Source organism: Capra hircus, chromosome 1 (genome assembly GCF_001704415.2).
Source record: "Capra hircus breed San Clemente chromosome 1, ASM170441v1, whole genome shotgun sequence".
NCBI lineage: Eukaryota > Metazoa > Chordata > Mammalia > Artiodactyla > Bovidae > Capra > Capra hircus.
The window spans coordinates 83440376-83457488 of record NC_030808.1 but is presented as its reverse complement, the minus strand read 5'-3'; the positions used below and the strand labels follow the sequence as shown (position 1 = coordinate 83457488).

General features: G+C 40.7%; 1 protein-coding gene and 1 long non-coding RNA gene across 2 annotated transcripts in view; one reads left to right on the top strand and one right to left on the bottom strand.

The window, feature by feature from the left end:
* MCF2L2 (MCF.2 cell line derived transforming sequence-like 2) overlaps positions 1–17113 on the bottom strand; it is a 280616-nt gene that overhangs the window by 156326 nt on the left and 107177 nt on the right. The window contains exons 6-10 of the mRNA XM_018047459.1: positions 15057–15173; positions 13594–13743; positions 4413–4537; positions 3687–3801; positions 2970–3089 (exon numbers count right to left, since the gene is read on the bottom strand). Coding sequence (XP_017902948.1) covers positions 2970–3089; positions 3687–3801; positions 4413–4537; positions 13594–13743; positions 15057–15173 — 627 coding nt within the window. The remainder of the gene's footprint in view (positions 1–2969; positions 3090–3686; positions 3802–4412; positions 4538–13593; positions 13744–15056; positions 15174–17113) is intronic.
* Positions 5382–12460, top strand: LOC102189625. Its single transcript, XR_309738.3, has 3 exons — positions 5382–6493; positions 10806–10959; positions 11902–12460. It is a non-coding gene; the product is annotated as an uncharacterized LOC102189625 (long non-coding RNA).

The window sequence follows — 17113 nt, the reverse complement described above, 5'->3', positions numbered from 1 at the left end:
AAGAAGGTGAGAAAGTGCTGAGAAAAGACAAACCTCAAGCATATTTTAGTAGATTCTATCCAAACATCACCTCTTTCCTTTAACAATTTACAGGACAAAGAGATTAGCCAAGCCCATATCACTTGAAGAAACAATTCCACTTAGAAATCTGAGTGAAGGGATGTTTAAAAAGTCCCGATTATGACTAGATGGCTTTGTTTGGATCACTCAAAGGTAAATGGAAAGGCCTCCTGCATCCTTGAGAAAACAAGTGAAAAACCAGGGTAAACAAGGCACAGAACAGGTAAAACCAATGTGGACTCTGTGAGTCATCTGCAGTGGGTGAGTCCAGCTGGTTCAGGCACATTGCCCAAGAAAGATGTCCTGTGACCACAGGTTTCACCCCTACTCACAGTCAGCGACTTTAAAAGTATGTACCAAAGATCACAAGTCTAAGGAGATGGGCAGAAGAGAGAATGTGAATGCAGTCATGCAGATCCAGTACTTAAAACACAACCCAGAGCACTGTCCAACAGCTTTCCATTCCACAGAGAATAAAATCTAATCCTCACCACCAGGGCTCCCACCTGTTCTTTCCTAGCGCACTACAGTCCAGCCACACTACTGGGACTCCCAACCTCGTTTCTACCTCAAGACCTTTGTCCTTGCAGCTTCTCTGCCTTGACTGCTATTCCCTAAATCTTTGCATGGCTATCCAGATCTCAGATCAAAGGTCTGAGAGGCCCTTCCTAACTACTAAAGTAGTACCCCCCACTCACTTTCTCTCATGTCCCATAATTTTCTCCATCTCATTTGTCACTATCTGATGTTGATTTATCTGATTACTGTCACTTGTCTGTCTCTCCCCAGTAGAACGCAACTTGTGTGAGAATAGGGTCTTGACTGATCAGTCCTGGGTGTTCCATTGGAAGGACTGATGTTGAAGCTGAAACTCCAACACGTTGGCCACCTGATGCAAAGAGCTGACTCATTGGAAAAGACCCTGATTCTGGGAAAGATTAAGGGCAGGAGGAGAAGGGGATGACAGAGGATGAGAAGGTTGAATGGCATCACCAACTCAATGAACATGGATTTGGGTAGACTCCAGCAGTTGGTGATGGACAGGGAGGCCTGGCATGCTGCGGTTCATAGGGTCACAAAGAGTCAGACAAGACTGAGCAACTGAACTGAACTGTCTGGTTCACCACTTATAGCCACAGAATCTAAGACAAGGAATACCTGGTGATGAATGAATACCTTTCTATCAGGTCAGCAGCTACCTTTGTGTATGTATTTATATATAAAACAATATTTTTCAAACCAAAAATGAAGGTACTGGGATTGATGAGGCATATTTTCCCTAAAATATGAATGTACATAATGAAAATACATAGTATCCACATTTAATAAGGAGTTCACTTGAAAAAAACTAAAATTACATAAAATTGAGACTCTGAGACTGAGTATCTTGGAGACTCCTAGACACAGAGATATCATATACACAAAATTCAGCTTTTTTCACTGTTTAATAAACATTTCTCATAACTCATGGCTTCAGCACTAAAGCGATTAGCTGCCAACGATCATGGATAACAGGGTGCTCATAAGGGAAGGGTGGGACTGCTGAATGAGAGTCTGTGTGCACAGGTGGGCCTGTGTGCTCATGCACTGCAAAAGTACTTTCAGCTCAGAACTCACAACTGATAGCTCTTAAAACCAGACTGGCCTTGGCTTACATTTGTTACCATTTTTTAAGGGAATTTCCTCACTGGCTCAGCAGTAAAGAATCTGCCCACCAACGTAGGAGACGCAGGTTCAATCCCTGGGTCAGGAAGATCCCCTGGAGGAGGAAATGGCACCTACTCCAGTATTCTTGCCTGGAAAATTCCATGGACAGAGGAGCCTGGCGGGCTACAGTCCATGGGGTTACAAAGAGTTGGAAACGACTTAGCAACCAAACAACAACAAAAAATGTCTCTAACAATAATGTGAATGTCAAATGCTTAACTTTAATGTGCATTTCAAACACCTGGAGATCTTATTAAAATGCAGATTTTGATTCTGAGGCGGGGCCTGAGATTTCCCCATATTTCTAATAAGTTCTCACTGAGGTGATATCTATGCTGCTGGCCAAAGGATCACATTTTGAGAAGCAAACCTCTAGTACCATGAAATCACCATCTACCATAATCTAGAGGAAGGACGCCTCCAGATTAGCTCAGAACGGAAATGGCAACTATAGAAGACTTCCCAAGAGACAAAAAAGGGACCCTAATTAAAGAAAAGCAGAGAGGAACTTCTCTGGTAAGAACTGACTGGTCTTTCTTAATTTGTAACAACCAAATCTGTAAAGATTGAAGATAGACCTACTCCTAAGTATTGATCTGTGTACAGATCTGGGAAACTGTTTAATTTGGGTATGAGAACTTGAGGCATATATTCCTTTACGAGTTTGATATTTACAACTCTTTGAGCATGAGAAAGGAGAAAGCTTTACCAACTCTGTGTAGCAACAGAACTAATGTGGACCAATTTCCCCTTTTTCACCATCTTGCTTATTATAAAACTAGTTTTTTTTTTTTTCTGGTTTCTCCTTTTAAAGTTTCCCCTCCTTACCACCAAGCCCGCCTCCACATCCGGCCCAGTGGGTAACACACCCATTGTGACCTTACTTCCTGCTATTCCTCTCTAGCCCTGTCACTGAATGAATGGGCAGGGCCACCTGGAACCCCATCTAAGCCTCTAGCCTCAACTGGGTGCTCCTGCAGCCTTAACAGAACTCTGTACTGCCTGCATTATTCCTCATAGTTGTTAATGTGCATAATTCCCTGGGGACCTGAGGGTGGGAGTCGGGTCACTAAAAAGTCAGTATTTGGGCAATCCTGTGTCTTTTGGCAACCTTCTAACAATTAATGGGTGGCCGTGATCTGTCACTATCCACAGGGACCTTCTTCCCAGTCCACAAAACTGGAAAAAGCAAACAAACCAACCTGGCCTTCTCCTTCCAGTTTTTTGTGTTCCTTAAGAAGCTGTTCCACATGCATCACACTGTCTCCGAAGTCTGAAAACTCTGCTTGCTCTGCCAACAAGTTGTCCAGGGCTAGCTTAACCTATAAGACATGTTAGAAAGCCCAGAAATAAGCCAATGGACATCCCATCTTCAGGTATAGGCTTGTCATACTCTAGACAACTTGAAAATCCAAAAACAATTCAGAATATGTGTATATCTATATAGACTTTTTTTTTAACAGCTCATCAGCTTTTAGATTAAGCTGGGGGTACTGAAATGTCATAATAAATACCTCATAAATGTGATGAATGACTGAAGAATAAATTCAAAATGCAAATAATAATGTTAAAAGTATATCATCTAATCCCCAATTAAAGTAAATGAATTATGTAAAAAAAAAAAACACCTGGGGGTGCTGAGACAATGTGTAGATGGAATATCGAAGCTACACTGAATCAAAAAGGAAGGTAAACCATCACTGAAATACCATGTGGGAAAATGAGATTCTGGTACATTGCTACCCCCACTAAAAAGGTTAGAAGAGGAATCAAAAATATATGGAAGGGACTGGATTAGGGAGAGGATGCAGAGCCTGATACCCAGAATTTAAAGGGGAAGAGAGAACCAGAAGTCACAGAACTGTGTACTCCCCTAACAGAACCATAAAAGGAAGTTTTATTAAACAAGAAAATAACACCTCACAAAAACTGTGTTCAAAGTGCTGGAGTTGTAGGTATTGATTAAGCTTCAGGTGATGCTCAGACCAGAACTGACTAAAGGCTTTTTCTGTTTCATCCAACTGAACTAATAACCTGTCAAGAAAGAACAAGATAGGACATGTGATTAGCGTTCATTTCCACAGGCTCATGCTGATAACACCCATGTTTTCAGTCAGGGTTCCTAACTGTGATGATCTCCTTACTTTGAAGTCTTTGTCACGTATGACTTTCTCATGGTTCGGCTGGTTCCCCTATTTTCCATTTTTCAATCAGGACACCCTCAGCACTAGGCAAAAACCTCAGATGCAGCTGCCATGCTTTAAAATGTGCCCCTGGTAACCTTTAAAATGTGCTCCAGGTAACTTTACCTTTCTATTTCTTTCCACCTAAGAAGACAGGTGTGCAAACACAGCACCTAACCAAACAGTTTTTGGGCAATGAAGGTTCAGTAAATACTACTATATTTCTTGACATCCTGGGATGAAAGCAGACCATAGGAGGAGGGAATGGCTTTCTCATAAAAAGATCTCAGTAGATGGATGCCAGAAGGACACTATGGTTTTTCCTTTGTTGTCTCAAATATTCTTCTTCCTTGACCCCACCAAGACCCATCGGCAGCTGTTCCAATCTGTTCTTGGTTGTTTCACATTATCTGGTTCTATGTATTCTCTCCAGAAAAAGCAGATACCACCCTTCTCACTCACCTTTCCATGGTAGTTACATTCTCAACTTCATTGAGACTGAGTTTGCTGGTGGGAATTTTGGTTGCTGATTCTTGCATGCATGACAGCAATGTGGCTCCTTGCTTTCCAAGTAATTTCAGCTCGTCCTAGAGAAAGGAAAATACAGTCTCTCTTAGAAGAAATTAAAAGCAAATTCTAGGTAGACTTCAGATGAGTGCAGTGGTGCATGTGTGCATGCTAAGTTGCCCCAGTCTGACTCTTTATGACCCTATGAACTATAGCCCACCAGGCTCCTCTGTCCCTGGGATTCTCCAGGCAAGAATAATGGAGTGGGGTGCCATTGCCTCCTCCAAGGGATCTTCCCAATCCAGGGATCGAATCCGAGTCTCTTATGTCTCCTGCATTGGCAAGTCGGGTTCTTTACCACTAGCACCACCTGGGAAGCCTGAGTACAATGGTAAGAATATTTTTATTATATTATTATATTTAGCAAATTAAGTACTAAGTAGAAGTCAAGCTCTAGCTTTTTAAATTGATTAACTTGCTCCTAATAGATAATACAAACACATGATACAAAATTCAAAATATACAAAACAGTACATATTGAAAAGGGGCTTCCAAGGTGGTGCTAACAGTAGAGAACCTGCCTGCCAATGCAGGAGACATAAGAGATGCACATTCGATCCCTGGGTCAGGAAGATCCCTTGGAGGAGGGCATGACAACCGACTCCAGTATTCATGCCTAGAGAATCCCATGGACAGAGGAGCCTGGTGGGCTATAGTCCATGGCATCGCAAGAGTCAGACATGACTAAAGTGACTTAGCATGTACGCATGCACATATTGAAAAACCATGTGTTATGTCCACAGCCCATCCACATTCCCATTCCAAAAGCAACAACTCTTAAATTTTGTGCATATCTCAAGTTACTATAAATTTAAAATAATTAGTTAATAAAATCTTTTTTTTAATCCAAGATAGTGGCCAGAAATAAGAAAATGACAGATATCAAATGTTAAGCGATGGAAGATGCCATACAGTTAACCATGAAAAAAACTTCCTCTGGTCTCATCAATAAATACTTTCCAGTCCTGTCCCTCCCCCAAAGTGTGGCCTTGTTCAACAATCAAAGTACAGAGGAGATGAGCAGCAATTTCAGTTTGACTTGGGAAGATTCACATTTCCAAGGCAATTCTATTCTCTCTTTTTACATGGGGACTTAGGGCATTGCAACTGGGGAAGATGTCAGGTTATCTCCTTCCAAATCCAGTGGCTCCAGTCCTCTACTTGCATACTGCAGGCAATCTCTCAGTGCCCTGATCATTACATGTAAGGTAGGCCAAAAGGGATGGAGTCTGGCCTAGAATTTTGCAGCTGTGAGTTTGGGGTTTGATTCTTGGATCACTCAAGATGCGATTTGGTATGCCTTACAGGTAAGAAAAGGCCCATAATTACCAAGCAATCTCTTTGATGCACACAAACACAAAATCTCTTCTTGAAGGCTAGCCACCACCAACCTCACTGATGTAGAGCACATTCATTCCCCGTGGAAGGGTTTTATACTCTCCACTCCAGTCACACAGAAATTCAGGCCCTCTCAACCTTATACCTTTGCTCCTTGTCCCCCATCTCACCTCAGGATTCACCCCTGGGAAGGCCTCCACTACCTACACCTAGCCTCAAAATTGTCCTAAGATCTGGGCTGATGACAGATTTGACTCCTCTGATCAGAATTCTCTGGACAGACCCTGTGGATCTGTCCTCTCAAAGTAATGCCCCAAGTCGGCCACCTGACTGGTATTCCTGTCTGGGACCTGGACATAACCCTTCTTTTCCACTCTCAGGTATCAGCCCTCATTTCTTATCTCATCAGTGCTCATTAAATATTTATAGGTTGGATGAATTAAAAATAGTCTAAAGAAATTAGGTTGCAGATGGATTAACAACAAGATATGATGGGGGGAGAAAAAAGCAGTCATTAGTAAATTCTCTTAGCTTTTTCCTTCTCCTTCTGCCTATAGAAAAGCTTCAATAGGGTTACCAAAATCTGCCATAACATGGAGGGAAAGACTGAGGAACTATGGTACTTGGACAGCAGAAAGGTAAGTTGCCCACCCCAAAATGGAGTTTGTCCTTGTTCACAGTGGTGACAATTCAAAATATTTAATACCTATATAGAGCAGACCACTGACAAATCAGCACGGAAGTCAGATACAACCTGATGATTGATGATTGTTGCCCTAGTCATCTATTTCATTAGGATTTTCTAACTCTGTTATTTGTTTACATTTATTAGCTGTTTCCTGAAGAAAAAGAGAGAGAGAGAGAGTTTTCATGTTTCAAACTTTAAAATTTTGAAATGAAAACAGACTTACAAAGAACTCCCATATACTTTTTCATCCCTATTCACCAATTGTTCATGTTTTGTCTCATTTGCTTTCTCTCTCCTTCCCTCTATTCCTTTTTTACTCCCTGTCCCATAAATTGTTTCTGAACCATCTAACATTGTTCACTGATATTGTGCACCTTTTGCCCTAAGCGCATGACTCTTTTTTTTTTTTAATTTTTATTTTTACTTTATTTTACTTTACAATACTGTATTGGTTTTGCCATACATTGACATGAATCCACCACGGGTGTACATGCGTTCCCAAACATGAACCCCCCTCCCACCTCCCTCCCCACAACATCCCTCTGGGTCATCCCCATGCACCAGCACCAAGCATGCTGTATCCTGCATCAGACATAGACTGGTGATTCAATTCTTACATGATAGTATACATGTTTCAATGCCATTCTCCCAAATCATCCCACCCTCTCCCTCTCCCTCTGAGTCCAAAAGTCCGTTATACACATCTGTGTCTTTTTGGCTGTCTTGTATACAGGGTCATCATTGCCATCTTTCTAAATTCCATATATATGTGTTAGTATACTGTGTTGGTGTTTTTCTTTCTGGCTTACTTCACTCTGTATAATTGGCTCCAGTTTCATCCATCTCAACAGAACTGATTCAAATGTATTCTTTTTAACAGCTGAGTAATACTCCATTGTGTATATATATGTACTACAGCTTTCTTATCCATTCATCTGCTGATGGACATCTAGGTTGTTTCCATGTCCTGGCTATTATAAGCAGTGCTGCGATGAACATTGGGGTACATGTGTCTCTTTCAAATCTGGTTTCCTTGGTGTGTATGCCAGCAGTGGGATTGCTGGGTCATATGGCAGTTCTATTTGCAGTTTTTTAAGGAATCTCCACACTGTTCTCCATAGTGGCTGTACTAGTTTGCATTCCCACCAACAGTGTAGGAGGGTTCCCTTTTCTCCACACCCTCTCCAGCATTTATTGCTTGCAGATTTTTGGATCACAGACATTCTGACTGGTGTGAAGTAGTACCTCATTGTGGTTTTGAAATGCATAGAAATATCAAATCATTGTGGTTTTGATTTGCATTTCTCTAATAATGAGTGATGTTGAGCATCTTCTCATGTGTTTGTTAGCCATCTGTATGTCTTCTTTGGAGAAATGTCTATTTAGTTCTTTGGCCCATTTTTTGATTGGGTTGTTTATTTTTCTGGAATTGAGCTGCATAAGTTGCTTGTATATTTTTGAGATTAGCTGTTTGTCAGCTGATGTTTAACACTGATACAATATCTAATATGCAAATTTCATATTCAGATTTCTCCTGTTGTCCCAGTAACATCCCTTATAAAATTCCTTTTTCTATAATCCAGGGTCCAATCTAGACTTGAACACTGTTATTTAATTGTCATATCTCTTTAGTCTTTAATCAGGACCAGTTCTTTGGCCTCTTATTCTTTTAATCACTCACATTTTAAAAGAGTATAGGCCACTAGATAAGTTTTCTATTATTTGGGGGGTTATTATTACATACTCAAATTTTTAAATTTTTTAGAATGTTAGTCAGTTGTAGCCATTATTGTTTTTGATGGTTAAAGTGTCCAACTTTGGCCATTGTGAGCCCCTCTTTGAGCTGGTTCTCCCTTTTTGATTGAGCCTTGATTAATTTTTGGGACCTTTCTAGGTTTTTGGCAAAACAAAATATTCCAGGTCCTTCTTGTAGTTTCCTTTCTTGTCTTTTATATTTTCCTATTTCTCCAAGGAGTCTTGCTTTCTTTTGATAGAAAGTGATATTTATAAATCAAGATCTGAGTGCTAGCTGGCATATGCATTGTTATTAGGGTGTCTTTGCTTCCAGGTCCTTTTGGGTAGACAAAGCCAGGAAACATGTTTTCAAAAACCATCAGATTATATAGGTATTTTAAATTCCAAATAAAATTAACATTATTATTGGGATTTCCTACAAAGAAAATAAGTCAAATTTACAATGCCAGCACAGTTGTCCCTTGGCATCCACAGGGGATTGGTTCCAGGACCCGCCTCAGATACCAAAATCTGCAGATGCTCAAGTCCCTTATATAAAATGATATAGTATTTGCATATAACATACAGACATCTTCCTGCATATTTTAAGTCATCTCTAGATTACTTATAGTACCTAATACAATGTAAATGCTATGTAGGTCATTTCCAGGTACAAGGCAATTTCCATTTTTTGCTTTTATCTGGAATTTTTAAAAAGTATTTTCAAACCACGGTAGTTTGAATCCTTGGATTAAGAACCATAAATACAGCAGTCAGACTGCATAGCGATCCTAGTAGGTATATCATTGCAGTTTTAATTTTCATTTCTCTACTGACTAGTGATATTGCAGATGTCTTCACGTGCTTTGTGCTCAGTCGCTCAGTTGTGTCTGACTAGTTGTGATTCCATGGACTGTGGTCCACCAGGCTCCTTAGTCTGTGGGATTTCCCAGGCAAGAATACTGTAGTGGGTTGCCACTTCCTTCTCCAGGGCATCTTCCCAATCCAGGGATTGAATCTGAGTCTCCTGTATCTCCTGTACTGGCGGGCAGATTCTTAACCACTGAGCCACCTGGGAATTAATAAGTCATTTATATACTTTCTTTGGATATGTGTGTATGTGCTAAATGACTTTAGTTGTGTTTGACTCTTTGCAACCCATGTCTATTCAAATCCTTTGCCCATTTTTATTTTTTAATTTTTACTTATTTTTTGTTTGGCATTGCTGTGGCATATGGGATCTTAGTTCCTAGATCAGGGATTGAACCCAGGCCCTCAGCAGTGACAGCAAGGAGTCCTAACTACCTTTGCTTGTTTTAAAATTGAGTTACTTATCTTTTTATGGTTAAGTTGACAAGAATTGGTGTCATATCTACAAAACCATTGTTTAATCTAAAGTCATGAAGATTTACATCTGTATTTTCCTCTAAGTGTTTTATAGTTTTAGATTTTACATTTAGTTCTTTGATAAATTTTAAGAGACTCTATATATGGTGTGAGGCAAGCCTCAATTTCCCTTGCTTCACGTAGATGGGAACTTGCTTCCCAGTTGTCCTACAGCCCGAGGATTTTTAATTTTTTCCCCATGGAAAGAAAATATCCTTGGTCTTTTTTTTTTTTTTTTTTTTTTTTACTGCTGGCATTCAGGCTGGAGGAGGAGCTCAGGGACTTGCTTCTGGGAACATCTATATATGTTTTTGGGAGTTCCGGTGAGTTTTCTCTTGTGCAGATAGCATCCTAGTGGCAGCAAGTGAGTGTGGCCATACTGCTTGTACACTGAGAGATAGCCTGTATTCATTCTGTCAAGGCTGCCTTTCCTCAGAAAATGAGAGCTCTCCTTGGAGAAGGATCCAATTTTCAGAGGAGTTTGGGGTCCCTGTGTGTACATGCTCTAAATGTACGCTCCAACTGTTCATCCATGTGCAAGAAGCACATGCAGGGAAGGGATGAGTGTGCTGAGTTATGTGTGCTTGTCTTGACTTATGAGGACTTTAGTCTCCCCCAAAAGAAGACCAATGCTGAATGTGTGTACAGGACTCTCTCTTCCTTTCTCTTCCTCAGATGGTATAGTGAAGTGAAGTGAAGTGAAAGTCGCTCAGTCGTGTCTAACTCTTTGTGACTCCATGAAATTCTCTAGGCCAGAATACTGGAGTGGTAGCCTTTCCCTTCTCCAGGGGATCTTCCCAACGCAGGGATTGAACCCAGGTCTCCTGCATTGCAGAAGAATTCTTTACCAGTTGAGCCACAAGGGAAGCCCATGGTATAGCGAAATCACAGAGAAAATAAAGTTTCAAGTCTTAGTAGGAAGCCCAAGTGCCCACAATCTGATTGGACAGAAAATAGCACATATTGCTATTGAGAGCCTTTTTGATCTAAATATGGATTAAGAGCCAACGTGTGGCTCTGCCTTAAGGAAAGAATGTATGTTTTGTCTAGAGAAGAGCTCCTTTAAAGTGGTAAGGTTGCTTGAAAATTTGATTTGTTTCTTCTGCTATTTATGATCTGAGACTTTTTTTCTTTGTAACCAGATTGGTTTGATATACGAGTGTGGTCAATACAGAAGAGATTCTTTTGGACGATAATTCTGAAGAATGTGGTAACAACTACATACAGAATCAGTGCATAGGCTGTAAAAGTTCTCAAGTTCAACAACTCTCCTACTTTCATTGGCTGATTGTAGAGGTAAATATGTGCTTATGTGAATCTAAAATAAGGGCTCTCAAAGACCCCCTGGGGAAAGGAAATCAAGAAATTAAACCAAGTCTCTTAATGCTGTGTTGTTCAGACAAAAACTCTCCAGGCTAGGAGGAAGCCGTAAATCACACACTGTAACTTCTGTAGATATTTAAACAGACATAGAAGTTCACTGTTCTGAGAATCAATCTTACACAATTTTTTCATTTGGAAAAGATGCTTTCTAAATGGAAAAAATATTCAATTATAGAAACTTTGGTTTTAAAAGTAGGTAAAATACTCTCATCAAAATAAAATTATATATATGTGATCATAAAACTGAGTTATTAGTAAAAGTTTAAACAGTCTTCCTTTTTTTGTAATATAAACCCTTTCTCTCTAAATCATTTTTGGATCAGAAAGAGGAAAAATCTAAATCTAGTTTAATGATTTTGGAATTTTTGCTTCTAATTTATAAGATATGAAGCAAAAAAATCAAAGTTGTACCAGGTTAACAATTAGTAATCACAGAAGAAACACTATGTATTGTCTTTAAAAGAATATTAATATTACTTAGTCAAATAAAGACAGAATAATTTAAATTTAACCGAAATTCGCTTTATACTCTATTTTCTTCCAGTTCTACTGAGATATAATTGACATATAGCACTGTGTAAGTTTCAGGGTGTACAGCATAATAATTTGACTTGGACACATCCTGTTTTAATTCCAAGAACTGCTGGCTACTGTGAATTAAAAAAAATGACATTACTCCATCCCAGAGGCTGGTTCTTTCCCTCCCTTTACCTCTGTGGAACTCTGCCTGTGTAGAGATGACAGAATACTTACTTATCTACCTTCCCTGTGAACCCTCACTGCACCTACAACTGGTTTTACCCCTCAGATATGTGTCCTCATCTAAAATCCAATTTCTGTTTATCTTTTCCCCAGAGGCCTCCCTGATTGGCCACCTGGTCATCTTGATGCTTCTGCTCTGCAACCTCTCCCAGCGCTTCTTGGAACGACACACAGAACATACTTGCTCATGAGCCCAGGCTGGAGCCCTGTTCACAATGCCTTCCTACAGGCTCTGATGTTCAGCATCACACCCATATATTAACTGATGCTCTGCAGTCTCCTGTGGTCTGTGACCTGTGCGCATGGATCACCAGCCCTTTTCTAGCAGACTTCAGAGAGGTGCCCTAGACCCAGCCTTCCACACCCCATGCCATCTTCCAAGAACCATGGTAGGTGAACTTGGCCAATAGGTTTGGCAATGAAATAAGTCAAGCTTCTAAAAGTCATTTCCAGGGAATTTTCAGGTTTCTATAGTTTCAAACCAGACTTTTTGGTTACTCAGAGTAATTCTGAGAATATATTTTGAACTCTTTTTGGTAACCAAGACCCTTAAAGAAAGAATTATACAGTTTTCCCTGACACATGGAAGAATTAATTTGCCTCAACTACCTGACTCTGACTTTCCTAACCAAACTATGTGTTCTTTGAGTTTGCATTTTGTTTGTTTCCTTGGAATGTGATGGTAGGTGATAAATATCTGCTGAATAAAAACTCAACCACCTAGCAAAGAAAAATTTTTGCATATTTTGGGTCACAGATAAGAGAGTTCAGCTCTTCTTATGCTCAACACAGAGAGAATACATTTAATGCTATGATGTATCAACCTTCTATCCTTGATTTGCTGCCTTGTTGAGTACTGGAGTGCTTTTGTGCTTAGTCTCTCAGTGGTGTCTGACTCTTTGCAATCCCATGGACTGTAGCTGGCCTGGCTCCTCTGTCCATGGGATTTTTCAGGCAAGAATACTGGAGTGGGTTGCCATCTCCTCCTCCAGGGAATCTTCCCAACCCAGGGATTGAACCTCCATCTCCTGTGTTGTTTGTATTGCAAGAAGATTCTTTACTCACTGAGCCATTGGGGAAGGCCTCTCTCGCCAAATAATAGCTTTGGTCCGTTTGTGCTTCTGGTGGTGGAAAGCGGCTGACATCCATCCAGTAAGACCTGAGAAGATTTCTCTTTTCTGCATGGCCTAAAAGAATCTGCCAAGCTGCCTTCCCAGCAGGTTCTGACATGCTTTTATGAATCCTTTAATAGGTGCCTCTCCTTAAATCCAATTCAGAGCACTTTCATAGTCCTATTTCTCAAATTGGTTCCCAACTAAAAAGACACATCCCTGAGAGAAGTAAAGCAATAAGTCACTTTATTATTCTGCCCCCAAACTTCACAACAACCTCAGGAAAATTTATGCTTCAAGAGCCAACTCCCATCCCTCCCTCCTTCCCTGCAGTTTCAGTCCATTATATCCTGTTCTGTCCTGAGCAGATCATAGGAGTGTGCACCTTGAATGGATGCTCACATCCCTTGTCTCACCAGCACCAAGCCGGAATGAGTTCCCTTTGGAGGGGCTGCTTTTCACAGGTCTTACCTTCAATCCTTTTACATGTACTACCAGTCATTCAAAGATTTTTCTCTTCATATATTGCCTATCTAGAAGATTAAAGATGATTGGTGGCTGCCAAGTCACTGGAGAAGAGGGCTTAACTTTTAATTTTGCTCCCAGAACTTTCCAAGAAGCTGACCATCTGCCAGCACAGAGGCTGGCCTCTGAGAGATCACTGACCACTCACCTGCAACTTGTTCCGCTGCCTCATGTGGGACATGAGAAGGTCTTCAGTGGAAGGGATGCTTCTGGGCAGCTCTGTTGTAGCCAGGCAGGCCCCAAAAGTCTGAAGCATCTGGGCAGTGGTCTTCAATGCCAGAGCAAAGTTTTCAATGGCCTGGATGGTCAGACAATCATAATAATGTGAACATTTTCACCAATATGCTGTCTTAACAGGACAGAAGTATTTCCTGAGTATACGCAGTAGGCCATGCATTGAACTTTGTGCTCTACATTTGTCTAGCACCTCAGTAATCTAGAGTGGGAGGCATTTTATCTCCATTTTATAGAAGAGAGAACTAAAGTTCTAACAGGTCAAATGAACTGGCCAAGATCATATTCTAGGGCAATAAGGAAGGAAAGAAGGCAGGATCCAGTCAATCTGTTTTTGGTGTTTTGTTTTTTTTTTTTTTTAAATCAAAAGGAATGGCAAATTTGAAAGGATCTTGGGCACAGATGAGTACCTTACAAACGTAACAGTAAGAACTAAAACAATCAGGTGTAAGGCCTGGAAATGTCATCCTAGAAATAGGGGAAAGCCAGAGGTTTCCTGTGGTGAGTCCTATTAACAAAATAACTTGATTCCATGCATCTGATTAGTGAATAATCACTAAGTGGAAAAGGTGCAAAGGAACTGACCTTAATAGGGTGACTCAAAAAAGTTTGATCTTAGTCTTGGCTCTGCCACAACTTGACCCTATGACCTTAGATAAATTACCTCTTCACTCTGAAGGTCTGTTCCTTTATCTGTGAAATAATTCTTTATTGTGGGGACCTGTCTAGGGCATTATACGATGTTTTGCAGTATCCTTGGCCTCTACCCAGGATATGCCAGTTAACATCCTTCTCCCCAAGTTATGATTATAAAAAATGTCTGCCTAAAAACCTTGACAAATGTCCTCGGCAAGCAATATCACCTTCAGCTGAGAACCCACTGTGTTAGTCCCATTTTAACAAAGGAGCAAACAAACTTAGAGAGGTTTAGTACCTCACCTGAGCTCAGACAATACTCAATGGTGTCTACATTTAGATGCAACTTCTTCTGACTTGGCAGGTTTGAATCTGTCTGTACACTAGAATTATCTGGGGAGCTTGTGGCCCACTAATGCCTGACAGTCATCCCAGATCAAGTATATTAAATTCCTTGAGGTATACCAGAGTATCGGTATTTTGCAAACTCCCTGGGTACACTCTAAATCAAGTCCCTCGAGACCGCTATACCAGAAAATGAGGCAAGATCAAAGTAATCAGCAGGAGAAGCCCTAGCTTTTATCCTTCCACCCTTTCTCTCCCCAACCCTGTCACTTAGAAAACCCAACCTTCCTGATGTTAGGTAGTCCTGGGAAATGACTGTCCAACAGTTGATCTTTAAGTCCCTGTCTCTAAAACACCAGGAGGGACACTGAAAAGGGCACGCAAGTTGGTACTCACAGTTCGATGATTTATCCACTGACTGTGGCAATATTCCAAAGTTCCCCCTAAGTCCGCTGTCAATTGGCTTTTGTCAATGTAGTCATGAAGGTCAGAAATGGAGTTTAACATAACAATCTATAACAGAGAAAACCTAATATATTCCTCACAGATAATTAAGTAGCTCATCACGACTCTACTAAATAAGTACTTCCACTTGGCTGATCAGGCATTTATATCCAGTAGAGAAACATTTGAAAATCTCTTTCCATTTCCCAACTTTGAGGGAGGAATAGGAGTATTGAACAGCCTACAACAAAATGATGAGCTCAGTTCTAAGCTACCTATAAGTCAGGTCTTGTTTAGCTAAATTTTTGTCAAAAGTTTCCAGGTTAAGATATACCGTTCAGCCACCAAAAGCAAATGCCGTACTGAGACCTAAAAATCTGCAATGAATATTCCAATAACGAGTGGACTGCTGCTGCTGCTGCTAAGTCGCTTCAGTCGTGTCCAACTCTGTGTGACCCCATAGATGGCAGCCAACCAGGCTCCTCTGTCCCTGGGATTCTCCAGGCAAGAATACTAGAGTGGGTTGCCATTTCCTTCTCCAATGCATGCATGCATGCTAAGTCGCTTCAGTCGTGTCCGACTCTGTGTGACCCCATGGACAGCAGCCCACCAGGCTCCTCTGTCCACAGGATTCTCTAGGCAAGAGTACTATTGTGGGTTGCCATTTCCTTCTCCAAAAGGGTGGACTGGTAAATATGAAAATAAAATTTTAACGGGACCCATTGAAGAGTATAGATTGAGAAGATTCACTACACTGATGTCCCTTCTATGAAGAATGGTGATATGCCCCCAACTAATCTTGTGTGGAGGAAGTTTGGAGGTGATAGGGAGTGGGTTTTCATAAATTAGCGAGCCTGCTGCTGAATGAATGCCCAGACATCTACAGAAGGATGACACACTCCAAACTGTCCCTTTATCCTCCTCTGCAGTGGTCCTGCAAAGGGCATGGTCCCAGCTCTGTCCCAAGGACCATATCATACCCCTACTCACTCCCATCTCTGAGACACACCCTACTGTAGCCTTTGACTAATGACATATTTCTTCAGTCATTGATTGTTTTGACTGGTGAGTATAATAAACTTCTTCCTTCAAAGCCTTGCCTTCTTTTCCTCCGGTGGCAATACTAACTTTACCATGTCATATCCAACATATACATTCTTAGAACAGATTCTTGGTCAGAGGACATGAAAATATACACTTTTCCCCTAATATTACATCGTGTTAGTCAAGTGATAAATCTACTTTAGAATGAAACAACATGGATGTTGTTTTATGTTTTATGCTAAGTGAAAGAAGTCAGACTGTTTTATGCTAAGTGAAAGTCCAAATGTTTTGTGCTAAGTGAAAGAAGTCAGACTCAAAAGGCACTCTCAGGAAAAGGCAAAATTCTAGGGATGGAGAACAGATCAGTGGCTGCTGGGGTTAGAGCTGAGTACAACGGGGCAATATCAGGAGATTTTGGAGGGTGATGAAACCAATGTGTTTCTTTACTGTGGTTTTGGTTAAATAACACCATGTGTTTGTCAAAACTCATACAACTGATGCTGGGAAAAATGGAGGGCAAGAGGAGAAGGCGGTGACAGAGGCTAAGATAGCTGGACGGCATCACTGACTCAATGGACATGAGTTTGAGCAGACTCCGGGAGTTGGTGATGGACAGGGAAGCCTGGCATGCTGCAGTCCATGGGGTCACAAAGAGTCAGACATGACTGAACAACAACATTCAACTCAACATCAAAAAGAGTAAATTTTACTGCATGCAAATTAAAAAAAAAATGGAGAGGCAGTTTCACCATGAAACTTTTTTTCTCTTTGAATCTTTAATGGGTCAAGAAGGAAAAACATTTTAAATTCTACATAAGAGGGGAAGCAGAATAATTTCACTCATCAAAATCACAGAACTCACTGAGTATGTAAACTTGGCCTTTAAATAGTTATTCCGTGTTTTCTTAGATTCTGAATTTGTCTACTTGGCATCCTTTCTTCATAGGGTCAGTTATATTAACTAA